Raw genomic sequence first — 26,051 nt, forward strand, 5'->3', positions numbered from 1 at the left:
TTCGACTGCTGGTCCGGTGCTGGATTATTCATTGCTTTTAACACATATGTCCTATATTCCATGTGTGCATATTTTATCTATGTTGCACACTCTTCACCTTATTGGTCTAAAACGTGTGACCCGGATGGTAAAATAAATATGACAAAAAATTATAATAGTTTGGGCTCCCCTTTTTATTCGTGATTTTTTTATGCACCCCGTGGATGTACAAAATGCTCTGCTCAGTCATGCATAAGTTATAAACAAGAAACATGATTAGAGCGCACTGGTAGAATCGGCCAGCCGACAAATAAATGTTCTTACCCATCGAAAAACAAGAAATGTTCGCAAGTTTTAACCCTGACATACATATCTCAATACCGTTACCAATTATTGCAACTTTAGCATCAACGAAAAAAAAAAGAATTTGCAACTTTTTGATTTGTTTTTTTCGTTTAAGTCATTAAATCACGTCGCGTTGCTTGCCCCGCCTGCAGCCGACGCAAATAGCCTTGCTGCGAACACGTAAAAATGCCGAATTTATTAAAAACCTGCATTCGATGCTACGCCGCGCATAATTTAGGGGCCAAGGTTAAAGTATCACTCAAATGAATTGTTTTGTCTGCTAATGGCGGACACCCTTTGGTAGCGACAATGACAAGCCATTGTTCGGCCAAAACTATAGGTCAACTCCTCGAGTTTCTGTTTGCGTCCGCAAAGTAGTTGGACCCCCATAAGACTAAGATACATTAGTGCTAAAGGATCCCTGAACATCAGTTAACCGGTAAATCAGCGACTTTTCGATAGGCTGCAAAATAAAAAACACAGAATAAAATGCCACCCGCCGTACGCCAGAGTACGCGCTCTTAACGTGTGGGCCTCCGCTTATCAGCTGAAGCCTTCTATGGTTTTCTTTATATTAGCTGAATAATTCGTACATGCGGGGCAGTCGATATGTTTTTTATCGTCCGATACAAAGCACCCTGAAAGAGACGTAGTCAGCGCATCAGTCTCAATACTGCAGGTCATGAGGTTTAGCCTCACCTAGAGCAGACAATTCGTGCTTTTTTATCTTTCTTGGGCTCAGCAACTTGCAACTTCGAAAGGTGGATAGTTTCATGCAAACTGCAACCCATATGACATTTCTGTGTCTTCTGAATACCCGTAATCAGTCATTTATACACTGTAACCTTATATGCTTTTGTTTCACGAACTTTGCGCAAGCCAGTCAGCCCGTTTTTCGCACCCAGGTCATGTTACCTTGTGTGCTTTTGTTTCACAAACTTTGTGCTGACAGTCAGCCTGTTTTTCACAACCAGGTCACCGATACCGGCAAGACTAACGCAACCACCATGAATGCGGAATTACACCGCCGGTTGCTATATCCTGCGCATGACCGGCTCACTGCTTCGTCGTCATATCTGGTCATCGTCGCCTGCCCTTTCCTAAGCCCTATAAAACCAAGGGATGCAGCGCAGCGCACTTAAGTGTGGCAGCAGTGTTCGCGGCTTTTATACCAGGCACTCGTCCTGTTCTTCACACCCAAGCCACCGGTACTGGTCAGGTTGACAAGATCACTCATACCAAGGTTGGTGGATTGAACTGGACATTTTTAAGCTAAAATTTCCTTTTGCCAATTCTGGTGTCCTTGAATTGTCCGCGATTTCCCGCTGGTATTCCGTCTGACAATCAGCTATCAAAAGAAAAACGGCAGCATCTCCACTCCGTGGATGATGGCGAGGGTGCGGAGTACGGGGACTCGAAATGACATCCAAGTTGCGCCCCGAGTGACATCCGATTTGCGCCCCGACCGTCATTCGATTTGAGCCGTGAGTTGCACCTTGATTATTCCCTTAATGAAGCTGCAACTCACGGCTGAAATCGAATTTAGCTTGATTTTCGCTTAATGGTGGTGTGCGCACCGACGCGGACGGACATTAGGAGGTCCTAAGGTACTCCACACCATTACAGACGAGGGAGTAAGCGTTCACTTTCGGGTTTTAACTCACGGTCGTAGCCCAATGGGTAAAACGACTGACACTAACTCTGTTTGGTCTGCCAGACACAGGCTCGAATTCTGCTGGTGCATGTGTGATTTTTTTGCGATTGTAAATGCTATGCGCACGGACGCGGACGGACGGTACTTAGCACCTAAAATTGGAGCAGCTTGCACTAGTGGTGCAGGGCTGGAGGAAAAGCAGAGCTGGCGGCTCCTGTCCCTTCGTCGGAGACGCGGCTGTTTCCCCCTCACATTTATTTCCGAACTTGTCGCTGAAAGTTCATGACTGGTAGGCAGGAGTAGTTTCGTCAGCCGGCTTTCACATATCTCAGAAAGTGGACCGCGCGAGCACGCGCGAGAACACGCGGCCAAGTCCAAAGCGAACGCCTGCATTACGACCCCAAAGTAAATGCTGTGCGCCCGGAATGCAATGACTGTCGCATACACGCCGGTTTCATAACCCGAGTGACCCAGTTTCGATTCCGACCACAGGAGACGTATGTTTATTTTTTTCATTCCAAATGGCTGCACATGTTATTGTTCCCCGGCGCTGCTAACCCTGTATCCCTAGGTCGTTTGGGGTGGCCCAGTGGTACGGTTGCCGTTGTCATGGCGTAAACGTCCCGGGTTCGATTCCCTAACCTCGCTTACTTTTATTGAGGTGCGAACTCCCAACACCAGCTTGTTGGCTCCCCCCCCCGAAGCCCCCAGCCAAGAAGCCAAGAAGCCCCCGAAGGCTGGACAGAACCCGCTGGCTAAACGCCTCTGCGCTCTTGAGCAGTGTTTATGCTCAAACAACTTGTAGATAAAGAGCGTGCCAATCTTTAAAGTTAAGAATTGGCTTAATGTCATGATAGCTACCGGGCACACAGCAAGACTTTCCGTCTTGGCGGCAGACACTGTTATCGTCCAGCACTGCCCTGCCGAAGAAGAAATGAAAGAAATACCGCACCCAATCGTTCTACTCTGCATCAGAGTCAAGAGGGTCAAATTCTACAGTAAAGCAAGAAAGGGACGTGTAAGCAATGCTAACATCGGAATTTATTCGCGTAGCGATGAGTGTATCTTTATCAACGTTCACCTCACGCAAGACAAAAAAAAAAGACGCGCTATTGTTTGTTCAGACTCTGTCGCTAAAAAAGAAAGCAACTAGAAATACCACCGAACTGATAATATTGTTATGAAGGCGAAAGCATACGATAGTAAAGTGCCTCGATTATCTGACGCGGATGACCTGAGTGCCGTCTCGAATGTAAAACCGGTTGTTCAGTACAGTTGCTCGTTCCATTGTGGCCTTATCTTTGGCAGAAGGGGAAAATATGGCCGCGTATCTGCTCGTTTCTCTGCAAATGACGTCGCAAGACGATAGTCTTCCGCAGCCATTGCCGTTAACAGTTATGAACAAATGAAATGCGAACGGGGGAATATGATCCCCAACACGTAAAATTGACAAATGCTGTTCGTTGAGGTCTAATTATGGCGCGCTATTGGTATATTAGGAAGCCACATTTCCTAACTTCGTTTTTGTAACTAAGCCACGTGTAAGTTTGCCTTGCATGGGCAGATATCATGCCATTTGTATGTTCGGATTCATATTTTTGTGTTAGCGTTTCATTTGTTCAGGACTGTATCTGCCTTCCCTCACTCCTCCGTCCCCCCCCCTACCCTCCCCCCTCATGCTAGTCCCGTCCTGCCTCGCCCCTGCCTTGAATACCGCGGTTGAGGTTTGCTCAATTAAATTTGATTTTCCAGCGTCTGGCACTGCTCGCGCCCGATCGGTTGGGACGTTTGGTTATTATTGTGTGTGGTGTGCCACCCAGAGATATAGGCAAGGGTGCTGAGCCACTTTATTTCTGGGTTAAAACATTGTTTGTAAGATACCTTTTTTTTTATAGCGTGCGCTGCACTGGCCGAGGTTGAGCAGTTTCGCGTAGCTTCTGGAGAGCCGTGTTCCGCATGCGCGAGGAGCATTGTCGTCTCACGGCGCACAGCTGGCGCGCCGGAGCCGGTGCCACCGCTTTTCGAATGGATTGGATTGGCAATCGTGTTAGCAGCAGAAAGCATGGTAATCAGCTAATCCTGGACAACCAGGAAACCTAAAATAACCAGCTGAACCTTAGCTCACGCTACTATATCTTGGCATAGCGGAGCTAAACCACTGCTAGTATCATTTTTTGCCGCAAAAAATTACGCCCAAGTCTATATTTAACTTAAATGACACTGTTAGCATAGCTATGTATTTGTTATTCCTCAAATATGGGTCATATTTTATGTTTGCTGAATAGTATTGACAGGCATAATGGGTGGTATCTGATTTGTAGATTGGAAAGGTTTTGCTATATAAGCTTATTGTAGAGGAATTTTTTTTTTTACTTTTGGTCGTACAGCAGAATCCGGAGACCGACCAAAATTCCCGATTTCACTTATGCCAAGACGGACTATCTCGTACAAAAATATTTTCAACAATCACCCATGTTATTGCTCATACTTTCTAACACGTGTGAGCTTAGGAGTCGCTATGGCGACTTTCCCTCCTCTCCATATTCCAAACCGCATTTTCCGTAATGTTCCTTTAATCGACGTGGTGGCCAACAGGTGAAAGGGCTTGCGCGCTTTTCCACGCTCCGTATCTGCATATTCCCACTATGACACGAATAGTTATAGGGTATTTTTTATCTGATTGGCCTGCATTGTCATTAAAACGATTGAATGATAGACCTGCATGCTGCGCCTGCGCCCTCCAAGAAGAGCCTCGCTCAGAAACAAAAGTCCGCATGTGCAGGGTGTTCATCAACATTCATAAAATGCACTTTACTGGTTCTACTACTTCAACCCGCTGGTCAATGCTTATCTTGTATTTCACATGTTGAGTTTCCTTGTAGCTGCAAATTCGTTGTTGGCGTTCTTTCATATGCGGACATAACTAGTTTCTTTTTTGTTCGAACGGGGGTGCTGCGTCTTGAATTTCCTTAGTAGTAGAACAAAATCAGTCAGTTTTCTAGCGCAGTACGCAGTGTATCCGGCTGCGATTAACTTAGTCCTAAGTTCGAAGTTCGAATTCAGCTAGGAGGTGTTGGCGTGTATTCGTCTAGGCGATTGCAAATTTTTTGTGTTTTCAGGACCTCGCGAACCAACATGTTCGTTTTTCGCTTGTTAAGTAATATATATATGCACATGCTATGATAAGGTTTATGATGATTATAAATGGATTGCGTCAAATAAATGTGGCTTAAGTAACGAAAATACGTCTTGGTGACAAAACGCGGCAAACACAAAAACAGTTCCCTGAAAACTCGCCAATTGAATACTTGTAGGGGATTTGGAATGTCTGCTACCGAAAGTCTTAAAAGCCAGTTGTCCTGCATGTTCGGGGTAGTACTTAGTGTATTTAGTCTGTAATCAGTCAATAGCAAACGATCAATTAGTAGCAGCCGTTTGAGACAACAGGGTTGCAAATAATGGGTGAGGTAAACAAAAGTGAACATGTACCTCTTTTGGTATTTAGGCAAGGTTAAATAACTCGTCAATGCAGCACTGTACCAGTTACAAATTTTGCTATTAATCGACCATATTTAGGGGAAATCCCCAAGGTGGAGTACATTTCTGTGAAGGAAAGTTTGACATCCACCTAAATGCAGCCATACGGCTACAAAGGAAAGCTATACAACTTTCTCAGAAACTTCGCAGTTGAAGAAAAATTCGTCCTGGTCCAGGATTCGAACCCGGGACCACTGCTTAACCGGAGCAGTCGCTCTACCAACTGAGCTAACCCGGAGGCTAGTCGTTAGTAGCGCGAAAGCGAATGGATCAACTCGAATTGAAGGACATCGACCTAAATCGGGTCGATTAACACCTGTCCTTCACTTCGAGTTGTTGATCCACCTGCTCTAAAACACTACTCTGTGCACTGCCCTACCTTAGCCGAGTTAAGGGAGGACACCGTACTGCAACGTACATGCAATGCCATTTTGATGATCATGTCTTTTTTCTTCGGCCGACGCCTACTAAACTCCAGAAACAACCGCCGCAGTGTTTTGATGGCACATAAAATTCCAATAAGTAACGCCAATTTTTACAATTAACTTCCCGTCCAATACTTCGCAGGCACAGCTGTGCACCTGCTGTGCTTCGCCCGTAGACTGCGGCTCCCCTGCTGCCTTTTCTGACACGACCTGCCACACGTGGGGTTCACAGGCGGTGCAGTTGCCTGCTGAACTTCGACAAACATGGCCCGCCCAGCAGTGCTGCTGCTTGCGGCCGCTTTTGTTGCCCTTACTGGAACTCGTGCTGAAGGGGACGAGAGCTGCGGCATCGAGTACGGACCTTCTAGGCTGGGAAATTTCTCACACTGGGCTGTGTCAACGCCAGCCAGGCAATGCGCCCCAGTTGCCAGGTGGGTGGTAAGCGTTGCATGCTTGGGGTGCTTTGAGAACGTGCGCCGCAGTTAGGTGTAAAAGTGCTTTCGTGAATGATAACAGCTATAAAACTTGTTCAATTCCCTATAAGACTAGAAGAGGGTCCTTAGATTACGTTATTACAAAGCGTAGTACATATTGTGCAAAATCACATCATTAGAGTATGTTTTATTAAATTTATGGCGCCTTCTTTAGGTGGATAAAGACCGGAAGATGCATAATGTGTTCATTAATGTTCAGCAATGCGGGAGATAAGCTTATGTCCTTAGCCGGTCCACGGGGCTCCTCAGTAGCTCTAAGCGGTTAAACTTTGAGGTTTTAAATAGTCCCCAGTTCTATTCAGCCTAATTAGATCGTCTGAAAATTACGTACACCTTGGCTTCGTGCTGTGTGTAACTAGTAACACGCGCGCATTAGTAAGTGTGATGGAAAACTCAGAAATAGCCTTGTACACACCACCTGAAGACAAGGGTGCCCTGACGTAGACCACGTAAGCTCGCCCTTTGACGAACACCACACGCCAGTTGCTCGCTTCTGCCGCCTTCATCATCAGAGGCGCCACAGCTGGTCAAAGCGTGCAAGGGTCGAGCCTCGTGTAAAAATTATTAATCCACTGTAAAAGCCTTGTTTGCATGGGTTTCGGATCCTTCCTTGTTTAGATGCGCAGTGTGGATGCGGTGCTATAGGAGCTCTGCCAAGTAATTTCCGGTGTAATGAAGCTAAGTGGCGTAATTTACACAATTAGAATAAAGACCCAGGACAGTTTTCTCTAGTGGACACTTACTCCTTGTAGCTCCGGCTAAGAATGGCTTGGTGGCAGATTAGAATTTGGCAGGAGGTGTTGTTGTATTTGCTTTTTATTAAGCGTGCGCCGAGTAAATGTGTCCCACGCTCGACCTGTGACGATCGTAGTTACATGTTTTGTTATTCAAATGGGAAAACGAGCCCATTGCGGGACCATGCTCTAAAACGCTTAGACGTTATTATTGACGCAAACACGCCCATTCATTCATTCAGCGTACTCTCTCGTCATCGCCGGGCTCTCGTGACGATTTCCAGTACAGCCAGGCTATTGCGTCATGATCGATTTCTATATTTCGGTTCTCATTACCGCGAATGCTCGATAATAAGTTCGAATCCCTTTTTGGAGCACCCGCACTGGAGCAGGAAAGAGGTTGGGATCGAGAGTCGCAGACGGGTGAAAATCGAGGGCGATGGTTCATGCTGCGTCTGCGCATGCGCTGTCCGCTGCTTCAGTGGCGACAGGCGCCCGCCTCATATACAAGCTATTTGACTAATTACGACGAAAAGGATTAGCCTTCGGTGCAAGTGTCGTTTTCCGTAAGGCTCAGCGTCCCAAAGAAGGCACGGATCGTCATAGGACGCTTGGGGAGTACGCTATATCTAGAGACGAGCATTTAAGGTAACATTGTATTGCGCTTCGCAATTGGGGCAGTCCGTGTGTGCCGTTGCTTGAGTTTGTCGCACGCGATTAATGATCTGTGTATTCAGACAACGCGTTCCTTCTCCCCGTGCAATTTTACAGGATGCCGTTCCTTTTCTAAACTAACAAAAAAAAAAAAACCCCGGCCTCGCAAACTGTCATATTGTAGGAGTTTTAGATGTGCAGCGTGCCTTCCCAAACCCCGACAGGGTTTGTGTCAGTCCTGACCTAGTTTTTCTGAAGCCAACTTTATCTGAAGCTCATCATAGCGTTAGATTGCAGCAACAGCAGTGCGGATGAACGAGAGAAGTTTTAGGCTACCTTGCTGCTGAGCTGCTAGAATCGACGCGCTAGCCTGTGCGACAATTTTTCCAATCTGGGTTGGCAATACTAAGTAAACGCAAATTATAGCAAAAGGATGGCGCAGACTTGACGTGAGCACCTATCAGCTACATATGCATGCCGGTTACGAGGCGAAGGTTTCTATGCCTCACTGATGACGTCGAAAAGCGGGAACGCTTTCCAGGAAAACGAAGTTTGCACAATTGGTTTCAAAAAAGGGTAATGATAAGCAGATGCACATCAAGCGCCTCAATAAAAAATCGCTTCCAGTGGTCAGTCTAACCTAGGTGCCTCGCATTATAGAGCCGACGTCTGTCCGATTGCGCAATTTCGACACGGTTGAAGCAGTTCGGAATTTGTACTCTGACTTCGACTCGGGTTCCATGAAAAACAAGCTTCGCTTTTTAACAATTGTTCTTAAAAGTGAGCTCCGGTATGTTTTATTTAAAAAAGGTCCCGAATAGCTTGTGAAAGAAACACCCACCGACTGTGTTGTCTTCTAGTTCGGCGCCCATGCAAGCTCTCACGGGCTCGGTTCGACACCGAGGGTAAAGTTTGTAGTTTCTAAAGCACACATTGACAATAGAACAAAACAGAAACTACCTGGATGTGAGGCGTGCTGGAGAGAGTGCACAACTGGAGGAGCATAGTTTCAGAAAGCTGCCTACTCAATAAAGACGGTGGAATGGATGGCTGCTTTGAAGCCTTGAAAATGTAAAGTACAACTTACGCAGGGCAGTCGTTACTCTCATGCTGACAGTGCAACTCTAAAGCGTATCGCATTACGGCTTACTGCTATACATGATCCATGCACGGAAAAGCTCGTAAAGGTTGCGGCGTTAATAATTCCTTTAATCGCAGTTTTAAGGACCTGTTTAATTTTGTCGTGAGCACCGGCCCGCTGTGTACTCGCTTGCACGGGGCACTCGGTGTAGGCAGGATGGCAGCAATAGACTGCGGCCAGACATACCACGTGGACTCGCTTTATTTGAAATTGGAGATAATGCTTACTTGCAACGTGCGATCCTTACACGATTGAGAAAATACGTGCTTCGCTACGGTCCTGAAACCCCTCGGGGACTTAGCTTTCTACTGTCATCTTTTTTTGCAATAATCTCCGTTCGTTTCCAAGCCGTACTAGTCAACGGCAAGAACCTGTTTTTCACATTACTCGTTGCCTTCTAAGCAGACAGTTTCTGAAGGAAATATCACCAAAATCCTCCCGTTTAATGCCGACTTGAGGTCTCAAAGCTTTTATTCCCGCTTAGGAGCCTAAATTGTTACCACCCTTGTGAAGATTCTTTTTTATGAAAGTATTGTGCCACCTTTCCTTTTTTATCCCTACCATTCGTCGTCGTGACGATTTTGAAACATTTTTTTCTACGTTTCTCAGCAACATCTATTCGAAGGGAGGCAACATAGCCGACGCAGCCGTGGCCACTCTGCTGTGTATGGGTGTCGTCCTGCCCAAGGCGATGGGAATCGGCGGTGGATTCGTGGCAACCTTCTACTCGAGGTGTGTAGCCTCCATTGCAAGATCTATGAGCATCTAGTTCCACCAAGTGTGCCAGAGTAATGTGGCTAACGCCATAAATGCATGCATACGGCATAGGACGACGACCACGACAGCGATCAATTTTTACGTGCAAGACTGAGCTGCCCATTGAGCTATATACTTTGCTCAAGCAACATGTGGTAAAGGGTAATGCTGAAAAAAATCTGCGAAGTATCTGGGCTCCCGCGTGAAGGGATTTGCCAGCGAAGCTGCTACCTACGTAAGAAAGCCGCAGCGCAACAGGCGGGGCGAGACGAGAAGTACACAAACGCTTGCTCTTATACTTACATTCTACTCGTAGCGCTGCCGCTTTCCTTCTAAGTTGTGTACCAACCAGCCCAAGTTTCAACCAACGACATTTGTATAACATAGTCTGACGGGCCAGCCGCTTTCCAATTGGAGCTATAGGGACGCCTGGGGCATGTTCGTCGGCGGGCGCCACCCCACGGATCAGCGAAAAACGTAGGCGTCCTAGGGCCGCAAAACTTCGATGCGCACGGATGCCACATTGGGAAGGCTGTACAAACCCTGTTAATCGGTTAGCATAGTTTTGGGGAAGCGGCGCTGCCCGGCGGACAGTGCTAGCGGAAAGGCTAGCGAGCGAGGAAGGGCAAGACAGAGCTAAAGGAAAGCGGCTGTTGGCCATTTTCAGCTGACGGGATAGGAAATATTATACAGGCGGTTTTGTTTCAACTGTTGTAAAACTTAGATTCCCTATGGTGAACACCTCATCAGTCTTCAGCGTTTGTAGCCATGACGCGCTGATTGAGTCTGTGGAGGAGATCTACTTCTAAACTTTCTGTCACTGCTTTTGTCAGCCAAGTATGCGGCCAGTTCTGGACACGGAAGCCTTTCCCCTTTGCTTCATAGGCCGTCTCTCCACTTAAACGTTAACGGCCGTCAATTTGGAAAATCTGTCTCTCTTCTTATAACGTTTCATTGTTATTTAAACAAGACCAGCGACAAGCGATGTGGAGTTCGTAATTCCTTTTTTGTGGTTGCGGATTCATGTGCCGCGGTTCTACTACAATTAAAGGCATGCCGCCATCAACAGCATCTTTAATAATCCTAACCATAAAGACGAACTATTAAATCATCTTTTTCATCGCAGGAAAGAAGGGGAGGCCCTCTCACTCATTTCCCGCGAAGTGGCCCCGACGGCGGCAAGAAGAGACATGTTTGTCGGGAACGCCACCCTTAGCCTCAAAGGTGAGCCGCCGCTCCTTTACGATTTCAATTTTTCAACGGAGCTAAAATATCGAGTCTAATATGCCGGGACACCTGTAGGAGCCGTTGCAGCTGTAGCCGCAGACATTTGGAAGCACGCAGACAATGTTTATGGTGTAAATAGAACAAGTTGTGTTAGTATTCAGATATAGTCGACCCTTCTTCTAATTGTCCGGAGGAATTTCGAGAATAATGTTAACTTTTTTCAAAGTAGCTCATTTATTCACATGCTGTCTACAAACCAAGCTCAGTGAAAAGCCGGACAGATGTGAAACACAACGCGACTTAAGTACGCGTCGCCCAGTGGACGGGGCTTAGACCGCGCAAGGGCTGCGTTCTCGACTAGCTGGACTCAGTGAATCTTGGTCGGAAGCGTTTTTTAATTTTCTCTCAGTTGTTTCGCGTATTTCTGACTGACAAAATGGGTGCGGGAATTCGTCTTTTCACTGGTGAATCTTATTTGATGGCACAAGTCTTAAAGTATACCTGCTTTTGCCTCTCCATGAATTCATATTCGTTCCTTGCGTTGAAAAGTAACGAATAGGACAATGTACCTCCCAAATGCTCTTCCACAAAAATACCGCGTTCGTAAGGCCTTAACGCCATGCTCTCTGTAGGGTTGGCTGAAACATCAGAATGAATTCAAACCTTTGGCAGTAAAGATTACGTTAAACATTACAAAAGTTGTTTGGACGTTATGTCACGTGGGAGGAAGACGCTGTCGATCCTCGTAGCGCAAAACATGGGTAAACATGTCACGCGGCTTCGTCGGTGTGAATTCTTCCTTATATCGCACAGTCTGCAGTTTCACACGAGGTGCGGTTTAAAATTCCCTACTAGCGACGGAAATCTTTCTTTTGTACTGCTTATAACTCAAAGATATGTGAGCATGAAAATATCAAGCGTTTTTTTGCGAGTACCATTAAAATGGTTATTGGCTAAATGTAAAAAGACCACAAAAGTACATATTGCCAGCGAAAAAGACACAGATCAGGAACGAAGCAGAAGGCCAATACCAAGAAACAAGCCCTGGTAAAATGTATCCCAAATAACACCAACTAGCCCAACTTCCGGCCTTAAATGTACCACAAGAAGCCAGTATATGTCTCTTTATTGCCAATACTAATAAAGGTGCCGCTAGTATTTGTAATAGAGGGCCACATAGGGTCTCTCCATACCTGTTTATGAACACCAAGTAAATGGCTCTGCATGTAATGCTAGAGCCAAATACAACCCCCACCAAGCTGCATTCGCACTAGATACCTCAAAACGCATTATAAGAAACGTCCGAAGCATACTAGAACCACAAGGGCATCTATATCAACGCCTTCAGTGAATATTGCCGCACGTTCGCAGGCTTTTAGGTTCTAAGACAAGCAAGAAAATTTCTTGCCAAATAAAAAACACAACGGAAAAGATTAACTCAAGGATCAACAACGTCCTGGCATCGATCAACCCTTTTGTATAGTTCCACAATATACCACAAGTAAAAATATCGAGTTTAATGATTAAAAACCTTGCCACACTTTTCTGCAGTCAAGAAGCTTTTGTCCGAACAATTTGGGTAATTTCGAAGTACACTATAAAAGCCCACACGAAGACTCCACTTTATATACTAAAAGGTAGGCTTAAACTCAGCCTAGAATTGATCATTACTGACCATATGCTTGTCAGCAGAGGTTGTGGTCAAAGTCTTCCAACCTACCTTATTAAACGCGTCCCATGGGACCCTTTTAGTCCCATCTAAATGACCCTCACACCATCAGATCGAGTTCTTTTTGAGGTTGAAGTCGATGTCATGACGTTGACCATGTATGTTCACGGTGCACACAGGGACGGCGTGCGTCGTTTAGAAGAGAAGGGTGTTCGTATCCTTCAAATAATACATCCCTTAAACAGAGGACGCGTAACGAAGCCCCACTACAGTGACTAGTGCACACCAAAAAGTCACGTTTAGACAAACGCTTTACTCGTGACCGTCCTCGGTCGGTAAAGTGCTACAATTAGTAGATATTGTTGACATCGAGTATCTGCACACTTTTCAAACATTTTCTTTTTCACGTTCTTCTCGTTCTTCGTCTCCAAAAGGTGGTGTCATCGTCATCTTTTCGTTCATTAATTGTACAGGTGGACTCGCCATTGCTGTACCGGGAGAAGTGCGCGGCTATTCGGAGATCCATAGGCGCCTGAAAGGCAGGCTTCCTTGGCACGCCCTATTCCAAGACGCCATACGCCTGGCACGCGACGGCTTCCCTGTCAGTAAACTGCTCGCCTACAGCCTCTGCTACGAGGCACGTGACCTGTTCAGCTGTCCAGACGGGCCGTGCGATCCCACATGGTGCGGAACAAACCTTTCCAAAGATTTTATACACTTTATAGTTTTCTTCTACTTCAATGTTTTTAAGAGTGGAGCTGTTGCAGGTAGAACCCGCTTTTCGTAAGACTACTGAAGGTTATGTGTCCCTCAGGGGTGGGAGCAGGTACCCAGACCCGCCGGCAGTCTCTCAGAAACCGGCGCCCAGACCCACCGGTAGAAAGATCAGTGGTCTCGCAGGGTTCGTGTTCTCGCAGTGTTCTCACAGGGTAGCCCTTTGTTATAGCCAGTGGTTATTGCCCAGGTTGCCAAGTTCTGACCTTTTTTTTCTGCAAATAGCAGCGACGCACCTCGAGGACTCTCGATTGACCACTACAGTCATAGCAGGGTGGCTGAAGTCACCTTACCATATCTCACGACGACTCAAACCACACATCAGTAGTATACGGGCTTGCTGTTTACGTACATAAAGGCAGCCTCCATACTGACCAGCTTGGAGGCCCTGAGAGCCACTCGGGAATGAACGCCTTGGTCTCGTTCAGCGAAACGCAGCCCATCACAGTGACAGTTCAACAACCGCCTAATGTCGTGTACAAATTACAATTGGCGGCGACAGAGCACTGTAAAGCTTACACATTTTGCGCCTTTGGACACCAGTGTAACTATGAATTGGCTGAGCCTGTACGTAGCACCCAACGTACCTCGTACGCACTGCTCTACTCCAGCGGCAGACTCGCCGAGAGAAGTATTTGCTGACAGTGACTCCATCATAGGGGTTCCCTTAAACTCATTATTTTCTAGTAGCCTCGGAAAACAAAGAAGCTTGACCCAAGAAAAAGGATTCGTTAGCCTTTCCTACCTTTGAAACAAGAGATTAATGACCTTCTGCTCTGCCCCTTTGGCGCTGCTCGTACCCCAGGGAACCATTCTGGAACCGGAAGGCGAAGAGACCCTTGATAGCCGGAGAGCGGCTTGTGCAGAAGGACCTGGCAAAAACGTTGGCGGAGATCGCAAAGCACGGCCCAAACTACTTCTATGAAGGCAAGCTTGCCGAGCAGATGGTGCAGGAGATCGCCAAACACGGTAAGACCCGAGCCTACCTGCTTGCCTGAAGAGTCTCCTCTTTCCTCAGGCAACGTGAGGAACCAACTTGGTTCTAGGAATTCTGCTTATAATTGTTCTCCGGAGTGATACAGGGAGAGGAAAAGAGATCTATTATCAAATTAACCTGAAAGCTCAGCGCGGTGAATTGTGTGGGCTTCTTATGCACGATGGCGATGATATTACTGATGTACATGATGTGCATCCACACTAGCACACATCTACACATTAGGACGGAAATTTAGGGGATTGAATAGGACCCGATACGATGTTGTTTAGTAGTATGTTATTTGCAGCAGCACGCATAAAGAAGCATTAAAATACGCGATGACGAAAGACTGCGTTTTTTTTAATTATGCGATCAACGGCACAGCTGTTGGAAAAATGCAGCAAAATTACCTTTAACCACAACGTAGACGGACATGCAAGGAAGTGCACTGGGACAAGAAAAGCGAGAATATTAACAATGCCTGTTCTTTAGTTACGAAGGCGTCTCGACGCGCATAGTGTAACGTAATTATTCGCGAGGAAAAAAGTAGCCAGTGGTTACTGATAACTCGTCCAGTTTCACTCCCCCGTGGATATGAACGATTTGTCGCATGCGACGTGGGACTCCGGATCACCAAATAAGCCAAGAAACTAGTATTACGGCGAAACCCTTAGATCTGCTTCAAGCATGCGGGTTGTGACGTAGAGAGAATATAGAGGTATAGAAAGTTTGAGCGTGAAATGGGTAGTGCGCGCCGGGGCAGAGATGCAGAATGGCCGGAGGAGGGTTCTTCAAAAGGCCGACAGAGCCTTTCGAAGAAAAAGACGTGCCGTAGGAAAAAGGAAAAACCCGCGCCGTACGATGGTAGACCGCTAACGACGGACGAACAGGACGCTCCCAGCTATGGCGAGTGGTAGGAACGAGCTTGGAAGGGTTCTTTCCTGGGGAAGGGTTCTCTCTAAGCGCCGACGGGTGCGGCTGAAAAGTTCGGCCCATAGTTCAGCCGCAGAATAACAGAAGGTCCAACTAGGCTTTCGCCTTCACATTCTTTGAAAGTTCTCACCATTCTCCGTAATTTTTCGGAGAAGGTGAGGTCAAAACAAAGTTAAAAGGCTGCGTAACCATTACAGCGCAAGTTCTCGACGCCTGAATAACTGAAAACGCGGGGGCTTTTATTTATGTCTCTGATGCTTGCATTCTGCAGTAGGGGACTGCCAATCCGCTCTCCAGTAAATAAAACAGTTTACTGGAGTTGCGGCTAGATTGGCCCGTCGTGTCGTCTGTGCTGAAGCTGTTCCACAAGATCGTCTAAGAGTGAACAAAAATTGTCGTGAATTCGCCTCTCTATACTGTGAAGAATGACCAGCGTACGTTTTTAGCACTAGACATGGGGGGGACACAAATTAGGTGAATGGTATTGGTAACTTTTATTTCTCCTTGCCCTTGGTGCTGACGGCGGTAATGCCTAAGAGAAACACAATTAATCTACTCAATACTCAAATCCAAGAGATTATGCGCATGAGCTTGAGGTCAAAATTATGTTTTGAATGGCGTGCGTCTTTGTGGCGACACTGGGCTACTAGCATAAACACCGGGAGGGACGTTCGTTCTCCAACATGTCTTGCCTCAAAGGTACCTGGAACCTCGGAAAGTTTTGTTCACGGAAGTGAAAAATGCATAAACCCTTAGCCATATAAACTTTGCATAAAACAAAGCATGTGCATACATATGTAGAAACGTCGACTGCAAAAGAAATAAGCAGGGCGATGTTTGATTACTCTTCCGTTACTTCGCCTCCTGCAAGAAGCTTGCATCTAAGATTTTGCGTCTCAAACAAACCACAAATATCGAGTGTATATGTTATTGTAATTTTTTAATCGTAGGTGGCATTTTGACCCTCGACGACCTACGATGTTACGTAATTCTTTAATCGCAGGTGGCATTTTGACCCTCGACGACCTACGATCTTATAAGCCTACCTGGACACGCCCAGTCAGCGTCACCTTTCGGGATGGCCGAGTCGCCTACTCTGCACCACCTCCGGCAGGTGGCGCCATCTACTCCTACATCATGGCCATCATGGACGCCTTTAGGAGCAACGACAGCGCCGCACTCCAGGATGATGTGCTCACGCTGCACAGGTGAGCGCCCTTTCGCGTTACCTGGTGCTGGTTGCTACCTATTAGTCTTGAGTTATAGCAAACCTTGAAGTAAATAAGGAACGGTTTGGGCTTGTGGTGCTGCTACGACTACGAAGTATGCATACGCTGCATATGAAATATAGTTTTAAGTTGAACATCTCTGGCGCTGGTATAGCCCATACAGTTAACTGATCTGTTGCTCGGAGCGAGATTACTGGTATTTCGCTACATGCTACTTATTACAGAATATTTTTTTGAAATTTTTCTTTTTTGTGTGTAACCTACACCTGTTATTTTTTAACCGTCCACCGCGACAGAATGCAATCATTTCAGCCCACAAAACAAAAATCGCTAAATTCAGCAATGGCAGGGAACAAAGATTCGCTTAAGGTAGTTTTATTATTTCAATCGGTGCAGCTCCGCCAGGGGTATATTTCATCTCCAGAAAACAGTGCTTGGAAGCGAATAGTCATTTCGGGTTCCAACTGCCACTGAAACTTTATAGGCGATGAATTTGTATAATGCTAAAAGAACGCATCCATTATTTTTGAATACTTGAAAATTGGCTAGGAAGTAACACCACAATTACATGGATTACATTTTAAACGTGAGTGGCAAACACAAGTGGTCAGTTGTAAGTGAATCTCCATAGACAGCTGTGTGTGAAGTTCTTGTAAAGGAGCTCCCTACGGTTCCCTGCCGCGAGTACAAGTGTTATCGTGCATTCATATTTTAGAATTCAATACGTGAAGGTTTGTGTGTTCTTGCAGGTTTGTTGAGGCTTGCAAGTTCGCTTACGCCAAGAGAGCCCTTCTTGGCGACCCACGCTTCGTGAACGTTGCAGATGTAAGTACACCACCGGCTTCCCGCCCTTCGATGCTGAAGTAAGAAAAAAACGCGTTCGTAGGCATGTGTAGAAAAGGAGAACAACTGATTGCATGCTTAATTAAGGAGACAATGCACGCGCTCTGTATGACTTTCAGGAATGACTATTATTCGGGCCAAAGGACATATCTTGACTTCCTTAGCAAGCTTACGTTTAGCGGGAAATCACTGAAAAAATGTTTTTCGCCAAAGCGAGTATTCAAGCAGCATTCCAGCAAGTATTGAAGCTTGCTCAGGACGGACGTATACATATACTGATACTTGAAATAATGCCATAAGTACGGTTGATCATCATTTGTTTGCTCAAACACTTTTAATTGCGGAACCGTAGCATTTATATCAGTATTTAAGTGCCCAGTTTGGTGATGCCAGTGGCGTACGTTAAAACACACACTTCCCTTGCACGCGCACAGGCACACACCAAAAGAAAGCATCTATATGCGCGGGAGAGGGTAGGGGGTAGGAAGTAAGCAATCTGCGATCAATAGTTGGCCTGGGGGTAAGGCTGTGAGCGTTAGTCTTGGATGCCTTTGTTCTTTTTGCTTGTGTGTGATGCGAAGGAATATGTAGACTGACCAACAAAGTGTCTGCGGGGGACTTCTTGGCACCAAATCCCTCATTGCGTTGACAGAGCCGGAGCGGCGCAGTCATCTATTCTGCACATCCTGACTGTTCTCGCTTACCGTAAAACTGGTTCAGCCTCCGCACAAATGAAGAGGATGGCATCTCGCGGATGTACTTTAAATTGTCATTGTGCTCCTACCAATGCTATTTCCATGTACGCATTCAAACTGTTAGCAGCAGAGAGAGTTGTGTGGGCTGCCGTGTGCTGAGAATCTCTTTTCGCGATTTCCAACGGTAACGTTGTCCTTTGCTTTAATTAGTCTTAAGCCACTGTACCGAATACTGCGACCGTCGTTGACAGCCCTTTTTACACCTCATTGGCGCGTGACGAAACACTGCCGGATGGGTACAGAGAGATCACTGCAAAACAATTCCTATTTGAACTCAAGTAATATTAGCGGGCTAGCGACGGCGATTGTTTCAAATTCTTACGCAAGGCGACAGAAACCAAATTGCTGGGCGGGAAGAGGAAGGTAAAGCTGGCGAGTTAGCTTACGGGTAAAGGTTTTACAGCGGAAAAAATGTCTTGCGATTATCCCAAACCATGATGGTAAAATACAGCGTAGCTGTTCGGAAAACAGTCGCCGCGGTGGCTCAGTGGCTAAGGCGTTGCGCTGCTGAGCACGAGGTCGCGGGTTCTTTTCCCGGCCGCGGAGGTCGCTTTTCTCATGGAGGCGAAAAGCAAAAACGCCCGTATGTACGATATTTCGTCGCACGTTAAAGATCCTCAGGGGTTCAACATGAATCCGGAGCCCTTCACTACAGTGCGCCTCGTCGCCTGCGTTGCGTCGACGTGTTACTCTAGAGTCAATCAAGCTATTTGGAGGACGCGGTGCATTGCAATTTTGTGACGTTAGAAAGAAGCAGCGACATTGAGGTAATTATGCTACTGTTACAGACGGATCTCCCTCTCCAGCATCTCTTTTGCTAACGCTTAGCCGGCTCTGAACTGCTTTCAAGCAGTAATCCCGGATAATGCACCCCAATCACATTGCCAAAGTTCCTGCCGGTCTTCCATTACAGCTGTTTGTTTTTTTTTTAACTTTTTATAAAACTAGTATCTGTTTGAAAGCGCATGGTCGTGCCTCGGCCCGCTGCCGTGGGGCCTTACGGGGTTGCCCGACAGAATCTCGCGCGGTTAGCAGCTGCGCAGTTAGTTTAAACCTACGCGCCAAGCCATGGGAAAACCACCAAAGTTATAAAGCGGTGGATCACCACCAGCAATAGCGCGTCGTCGCACAAATCACTCTTCACGAGGCCACAGGCATGGTAGCGTGCATTTATGCTGTTAATTTTCATTGTGCTCCCACCAATGCTATTCACATGTATACGCATTCAAAGTATTAGCCGCAGAAATAGAGTTGCGCGGGCAGCCGTGTTTCTGATAATCTTTTTGAGATTCATAGCGGTAACGCTATCATTTGCTTTGATGGCCCAAGCCCACTGCACTGAATACTGGGAGCGCCAATGACAGCTCTTTTAACACCTTGTTGCCGTGTACCAATGCCGGGCATAGGCAGCGCACGGCAAATCGATTCCTGGTTGAACCGCATTGTGACGAAACCAATAGCTTCCTGTTATTATAGCTGTGACTACATTTAGTACCGATTACATTCCGAAGCCAGGTTACATATTTTGTCCCCGTAGTCCAGTACAACATCAGAAACTAGTTTTTATGATCCCTAAATGTCCACATCTGTCCCAATTTTCTATCGCGCTAACAACAGATAGGCATGTAGGCAAAATGTTGTGCCATTGATCTGCGTACAGAACACGCTACAGAACGGAGAGCGACAGAGCCCATGCGGAAAAGGGGCATCCAGCTGAGTTTCTACTGGGCGTTTACATTGGCTGCGCTGAACCTGCGTTCGAACCCCTGCCTCTTCCTGTCGCGCTCGTAGTCCGGTTTTCGTCGCACCTCGTGTGCCGCAAGTGCAGGGCCGCGTAGGCTGCAAAATGGCATAAAAAGTGCATGACGGCGACAGAATGTGCCTCTCTCTGTTGTCTATGAGGATCCGCAGACAGCCACAGAAGCCACTGATACTAAAGCGAGCAAACGTGGTCACTTAGATGGTTAGAGCGCAAAACAGGAAGGAACGGTTTGCGAAGGGCGTGTCAACAACACGCGCTTGAGGGCTTATAAGGCCGGAGCAAGGCGTGCATTGATTCGAGACTCTCGTTAGAAAGAGTGGGGGAATATTTGCTCGCGCATTCCTAAAGATCCACTTCCTTTCATTTTTGGTTTCTGTTGGTCAAACGACCGGTAAGTTTGCTGGTAGTTAGGCTATCAGGAAGTGGAACGCTTGAGAAGAGTGGCCTTAAGCAGGAAAAAGTCTACCTGGCTTCCACACGCAAATCTGCTCCATACGTTCGTGACCAACTTTGTTATCGTACTTTTATTTTCGAAAATTTTGTTCTTACGACGTTTATACAAGACGGAAAAAAAATCAGGACAGTGCACTTAAAACTGCACGTGAAATGCAGCTGGTACAAAACCTGACCTCAAGAGACAACGCGGAGTCCACGAGGCGGCAAATCGATGACGAGCGAACCTACCATGATCCAGCGCACTATGGATTCGTGGGCCAGATTATGCCGGCCAGTAAAGGGACAGCGCACCTGGCGATGTGGAAAGACGGAGACGCGTTGAGCATCACGAGCTCTATCAACTCATAGTAGGTATTTTTATGCCTCCTAATTCAGCGACTGTAGTTGAGCTATTATCGAACACACACAAAGTGCATTTAGGTGCAGGGACAGTTATCTAGAAGCAGCGTCTTCTGAAAATGGTATTTGTGCCAGTGACGAAGCATTCCGCCAGGGTAGTGTTGTTTTATTTTGAAAGCTCATGAACAAAAGTGCCCAGCAGCGGGCCAGGACATGTTTTGTGTTAGCCGAAAATTTGCAATCTCTAAACGAACCCAAAACTTGGCAGCCGGATTTGTTTGCGCTTCTGTAAGTGCCCTTCGGCTCAATGTACAGGCGAATCTTGTACAGAGGGACTAGATTGTATGGAGGCTTGACTAGATGGAAAAACACTTCGATTACAATTTTATGCAACGATTAAACTAAAACGATTTCTTTATGACGAGCGTTTATTGCATCGATTGGCTTCCTACGTTGCCTTACACAATTGGGTTTCGTAGTTCTCAGGATTGATGCAATGACGGTGCAGTGATACGAGCTTTGCTCCCCCACAACTACGACATAACAAAAACAAGAACAGTAGCATGGAACGCAATGGAAATGCGGTAAAGTTGTCTTGATTTCTGACACTCTCTCATGTGATTTCCCTGTTTTGTCCCTCTGCTGTGTCGAAGCTTCGGCAGCCACGTACGGAGCTCCTCCGGAATAGTGTTCAACAACCACATGGACGATTTCTCGATTCCTGGCGAGAGCAACTACTGGGGCGTGGCGCCCTCGAAAGCCAACTTCATCGAGCCGGGCAAGCGACCCCAGTCTTCCATGAGTCCTAGCATTGTGCTCGACCGGAATGGAGATGTCGAGCTGGTGGTCGGTGGGTCCGGAGGACCGAAGATTACCACGGGGGCGGCTCTGGTAAGTCAGCTATAAAATCTACCCGGTGTTTCTATGCCAATGTTAAACGGCTAAATCCTCTAATTTAAAATGTTTATGCTTCAGGAAAGCTTTAGGTACAAGATACTTCTAAAATGACTTAAGTGTGAAAATTAGGAAGTGCGGTAAAGTTTGAGTCTAGAAACGAGTGCAGAACGATCACGATTTAAAATGTTTTCAGTCTTGCGTTATAGCTACGTTATAAACAGATCTCGCTGGCGGGACAGTGGGTGACATATTGAAAAGGAATATTCGACCATGCCAACAGCATGACGTTTTGAACATCGCGGTGTGAATCGCACGCTGTAAAATTTCAAATAAAAAAAAATTGGCGCAGCTTGCACTAATAGCGCCAGGCTGGAGAGCTGGCGGCCCCTCTCCCTTCGTAGGAGACCCTGTTCTTTCACCTCGCATGGATTTACGAACTTGCTTCTGAGAGTTCCCCGTGGCTGGCAAGGCAGGATCGTTGTGTCCGCAAGCTTTCATATCTGTCCCAAAGTAGACCGCGTTAGCAGGCGATAGAACCCAGGGCAACCACCGTCGCGAACTCAGAGTCAGTAGCGCGATCTCCACGTCTGTGTTCCCCACTTCAGGCGCGAACGCACGTGAACTGGCGAAAGAATAGCACGTGAGAGATTACGCCACGCACGCGCTGGGCGGAGCTGTAGAAGGTCGAGCCGTCCGACGCCGTGCGCTCCTTACTAGGCGCACGCTCACGGGTTCTCGGCTGGGCTGCGTTTTCTGGTATATATAGCGCTCCACGGCTGAACTAAAAGCTTAAAGAGCTCTACTGTTCGAAGCAAGACTGGAGGCTAGCGTCTGTCAGCAGCCTCAACACCTGGTGCATCTTTTTCAGCGATTGGAAGATTCAGCACTACCAAAACAAATCATAGATCCGCGTGAGGTTGAATGGAGGAATGCCAAGCTATGTTTATCCAACCGCATAAAGTACTATCGCCGAGAGTGGTTCCTTACTTGCCTCGATAACGACGAAGCAATTCCATTTGTAATGTCTTTCTGTAGAATTACACTGGGAGCCTACTCTACACCAATGCATGTGTTTGGAGAAATTTACAGAGAAGGATCACGCAACACTCAAAGGTGACAGGCATTGTCTTAACTCTGTGTTTCTAACGTGTACACTTGCATGTTTTGCACACTCATTGATTCTGTCGGCTTGTCTCCAGCCCCACAGTGCAACGTAATTTTTTTTAAAGAGTAGGCGCTTTGACACGAGACCTATGTCTATTTTCAGTCTTACATCTGTCTTTGAACTCAATATCTTAGACAGCACGTATTGTGTCCACGCACCAGCCCTAAGCTCAAATCACTTCCACGCTGACATGCTGACCTAGCCAGCTGAATAAAACTTTGCATTCTTGTAGGCTCGTTTTAAAGGGGAAAACTTACGCTACTCCTCAGAGCGGGAGCCTAGGGACGAGCGATTCATACGTTTCCTTCAAAAGTGCATCGATACTTTCGGAGCATCCGGAAGAACCGAGAAATAAATGCCACTCTTCACAGTGTTAAGGCCTAACTTACGCTCCGTTATTACGTAAACATTGCATTTATATGGGTGTCTCATAGCAGCAAAACCTTCATTAGTCGTTTTTGAATAGTGACTTTAAAGTGACAATTACAGCTCTTTTATCTAAATATCCATATATCATTGAATTTGTTTGGCGGTGTTCTGTTTGGAGAATAAATACTCGCGAAGCCGGTTGGGCATGTTGCACATATCAGTTGTTCTGAGCCGCCTGCAAACGAGCACTCAAAAGGGTCGTAGTGGTGTGCTTGGCGTTTTAAATTTTTGTATAACAAATAGTGCCAGCTAACTTAAAAGCGCCTAAAGACGAAAAAAAAACGATCACCGGCAACCATCAATCACGAACCGTCTACTGTTTTTTTTCACTTAACTGCTAAAAAGGCATTCACAATTAGAAAAAATTCCCTCGCACTTCCCCGAGGGGGAGAGTGTGTAAGTGCGAATGCACGGTTGTTGATTGCGCGATTATGGTGGATATCGTGATCTTGGAGTGGAGAGGAGGCGCCCAACACCCGCAGTCACTGAGCGGAGAGGAGGAGGAGAGTAGCGCCCGCCGTTACGGCGAGGGCTACACGAGCGCCCTCACGCGTCGGAATGCGGAGCGCCCGCTACGCGAGCGAGAGCTCTCCCGCCCGAAGTGGAGAGGAGGCGCCCAACACCCGCAGTCACTGAGCGGAGAGAGGAGGAGGAGAGTAGCGCGCGTCCATCTCCCCCCGTTGCTAGGGAAGACGAGGAGGAAGACGAGGAGCGCGCGCACCCGCAGCTGTTGCTATGCGGACGACGGCGGCGGACGATTCAGGCTCGCTTAAGAAGTGCATTCGCACTTAAAAAGAAACATGACCTCGGTGCACGCCTGTGTGAGCAAGCATTTGACTGCCTGGCGCGGACAATCACTATTTTGTGGCTTCAAAACGAGGATATCCTGTCGGTTGTAACGCTCTCGCACTGCGTCGTCTCCTGCGCAGGTAAGCATGCGTAGCCTTTGGATGGGGAGCAACATCAAGGATGCCATCGACTATGCCCGGGTGCACGACCAGTTGATTCCCGACTACATAATGGCGGAGCCAGCGTTTCCAGAGGTAAGGGCGTGTGCGGCACGATTAAGAGGAACTCGCCTGCTAACATTCCTTTGGAACGTGCTACTTCACGACCCACGGGCCTAAGAATCGTGGGCCGGCCACTAATACGAAAAGTTTTACTGTTTATAACTTTATAGAAATGCTCACGAAGGGGTGTAGTTTGTCTGTTTTAGAGATATGTCCCTTCTGTGCTGAAATAAAGACTTAAAGGCTCTCGCTTGCTACACAGCTAGCGCTATCTTGTGAAAGCTAGGTAAACAAAACTGTATCTTGCTTCTTTCTTATTTCATAAAAAGTGATTTTATCAAGAAGCAAACTAGGCCGTTAGAATAATCTCTATGGTTTTTTTCAACTTTTTGTATTATTACGCAATGCTTCTGAAATCCGAACGTTATGAATGCGCAAATCGCATAGGAATGTGATCAGGTGAGTACCCGTCAGCTATCGGCATAAATGCAGTGGGAATTGCTCATGACCAGTTTTATTATTACGGGGACTCTTGGTTTAGTTCTCATAGTAGTACGTACTGGTTGTAGTCTTCAGTAGTTCGTGTGGGCTTTATTGCTACAGGCCGGGGGGTTCTGCGCTGCTGCGAGTTTTGTTGGTGTTAAAAGTTTTCATTGCTTCTACGTTGGCCACGAGTAGCGCATGTAGCTGGTCGGTCGCGTTCATTCTATCTTGCGCATGAGTTTTTTCTTTTTGTTTTTCCTGGCCTTTGGTTGCCAGCTCGCTTAGGCCTCTGCTGCATCGCTTTTTGTAATGCCTCACCGTGGTGTCTTCGCCGTTAGTTCTGGGCGTACCTCTAAAAAAAAAAAAAAATACTCGCCGCTTAGCTGAGAGGAAAAATCACCCAATCGAACATGATGCCTTGCACAGAGTACAACTTTCAATCTTCGGCGCTTCGATGCACGGAGTAAAATATTTCCCGAAAATTAAGGCACATGAATATTTTGGAGATATATTTGTTCAAGTTTGTACATAGAAGGAAATGAATTGAAATGTTTGTTTCGTAAGATGATTTTTCGCCTAGTCAACGTTCCATGGAAGCGTGCCATTTTGAAAATGCCATTTCGGATAATACATTGAAATTTACTGGTTCAAATAAAGAGCGTATTATAATAAGATTTCTTTCTATACAAGAAACAATGAAGGAAAACGTGGCAAGTGTAGGACAGAGCGTAAACGGTCAACCCGGTGTTTCACCCCTACAGATGTACTCCCTCTTGCTGAAAGCCAAAGGCCACAACATCCAGACAGTTGCAACGGAGGAGTTTAGCAACGTCCAGGGCGTGCTGCGGAAAAGCGGCCGCCTGTACGCGAACTCCGACTACAGAAGTGGTGGTGACGTGTACGGTGGCTGACAACACTGACTGTGTGACTTTTACTGTTTACAATTGACAGCACTTGCCACATGTGCCACCTATTAACCATGAGCGTCCACATCGTAACAGCAATCACCGCACTTACACTCAGAAATACAAAAATAAAAAGGCTGTTCCCTTTCCCCACTGCCTCCTATTGTCTCGCATATCTATCTCTAGCTTACAGCGGTTCAATTGTAGCCGTCTATTTTCTTGAATATTTCGAATATGGACGATCGGACTCACTGCTGGGTCATTCCACGCCAAACGTCCCAGAGAGTTCACTCGAACATCTCCGATTACACTATATAAAATTTATGGTTGATCTTCCCTCTATCCTCTTTCATTTTCACTTTCTTTTAAAAGTTATTTTATTTCATGTATTCGTTCTTTCTGCATACTTTTTGAGAATCTGTTATGATAACGGTTGTTTTTGTTTCTGCCAGGGCTAGTGCTACACCTACCTCTTCTGCT

The 26,051-nt window shown here is 46.6% G+C and overlaps 1 protein-coding gene across 2 annotated transcripts; it reads left to right on the forward strand.

Moving 5' to 3' along the window:
• Positions 1-1,413: 1,413 nt before the first annotated feature.
• LOC144148135 (scoloptoxin SSD14-like) lies at positions 1,414-25,720 on the forward strand. 2 transcript variants are annotated; one of them, XM_077679728.1, is made up of 12 exons: positions 1,414-1,567; positions 6,173-6,371; positions 9,573-9,695; positions 10,846-10,943; positions 13,089-13,299; positions 14,195-14,358; positions 16,302-16,506; positions 17,277-17,352; positions 20,500-20,690; positions 21,336-21,573; positions 24,103-24,216; positions 25,428-25,720. In XM_077679728.1, the coding sequence occupies exons 2-12, from the start codon at positions 6,205-6,207 to the stop codon at positions 25,575-25,577; spliced, it is 1,737 nt and encodes a 578-aa protein (XP_077535854.1). In that variant the 5' UTR covers positions 1,414-1,567; positions 6,173-6,204; the 3' UTR covers positions 25,578-25,720. The 2 variants fall into 2 exon arrangements, with proteins under 2 accessions (XP_077535854.1, XP_077535853.1); XM_077679727.1 differs by having other exon boundaries at positions 1,415-1,567; positions 6,083-6,371.
• Positions 25,721-26,051: the final 331 nt, after the last annotated feature.

The sequence above is a fragment of the Haemaphysalis longicornis genome, unplaced genomic scaffold, assembly GCF_048455015.1.
Source record: "Haemaphysalis longicornis isolate Haplotype H1 unplaced genomic scaffold, Haemaphysalis longicornis Haplotype H1 scaffold_78, whole genome shotgun sequence".
NCBI classification, from domain to species: domain Eukaryota; kingdom Metazoa; phylum Arthropoda; class Arachnida; order Ixodida; family Ixodidae; genus Haemaphysalis; species Haemaphysalis longicornis.

Coding starts and splice junctions, on each gene's coding strand:
- LOC144148135 (XM_077679728.1), top strand. CDS start 6,205: ATGGCCCGCCCAGCAGTGCTGCTGCTTGCGGCCGCTTTTGTTGCCCTT. Junction 9,696..10,845: donor GTGGCAACCTTCTACTCGAG/GTGTGTAGCCTC, acceptor TTTTCATCGCAG/GAAAGAAGGGGAGGCCCTCT. Junction 10,944..13,088: donor CGCCACCCTTAGCCTCAAAG/GTGAGCCGCCGC, acceptor TTAATTGTACAG/GTGGACTCGCCATTGCTGTA.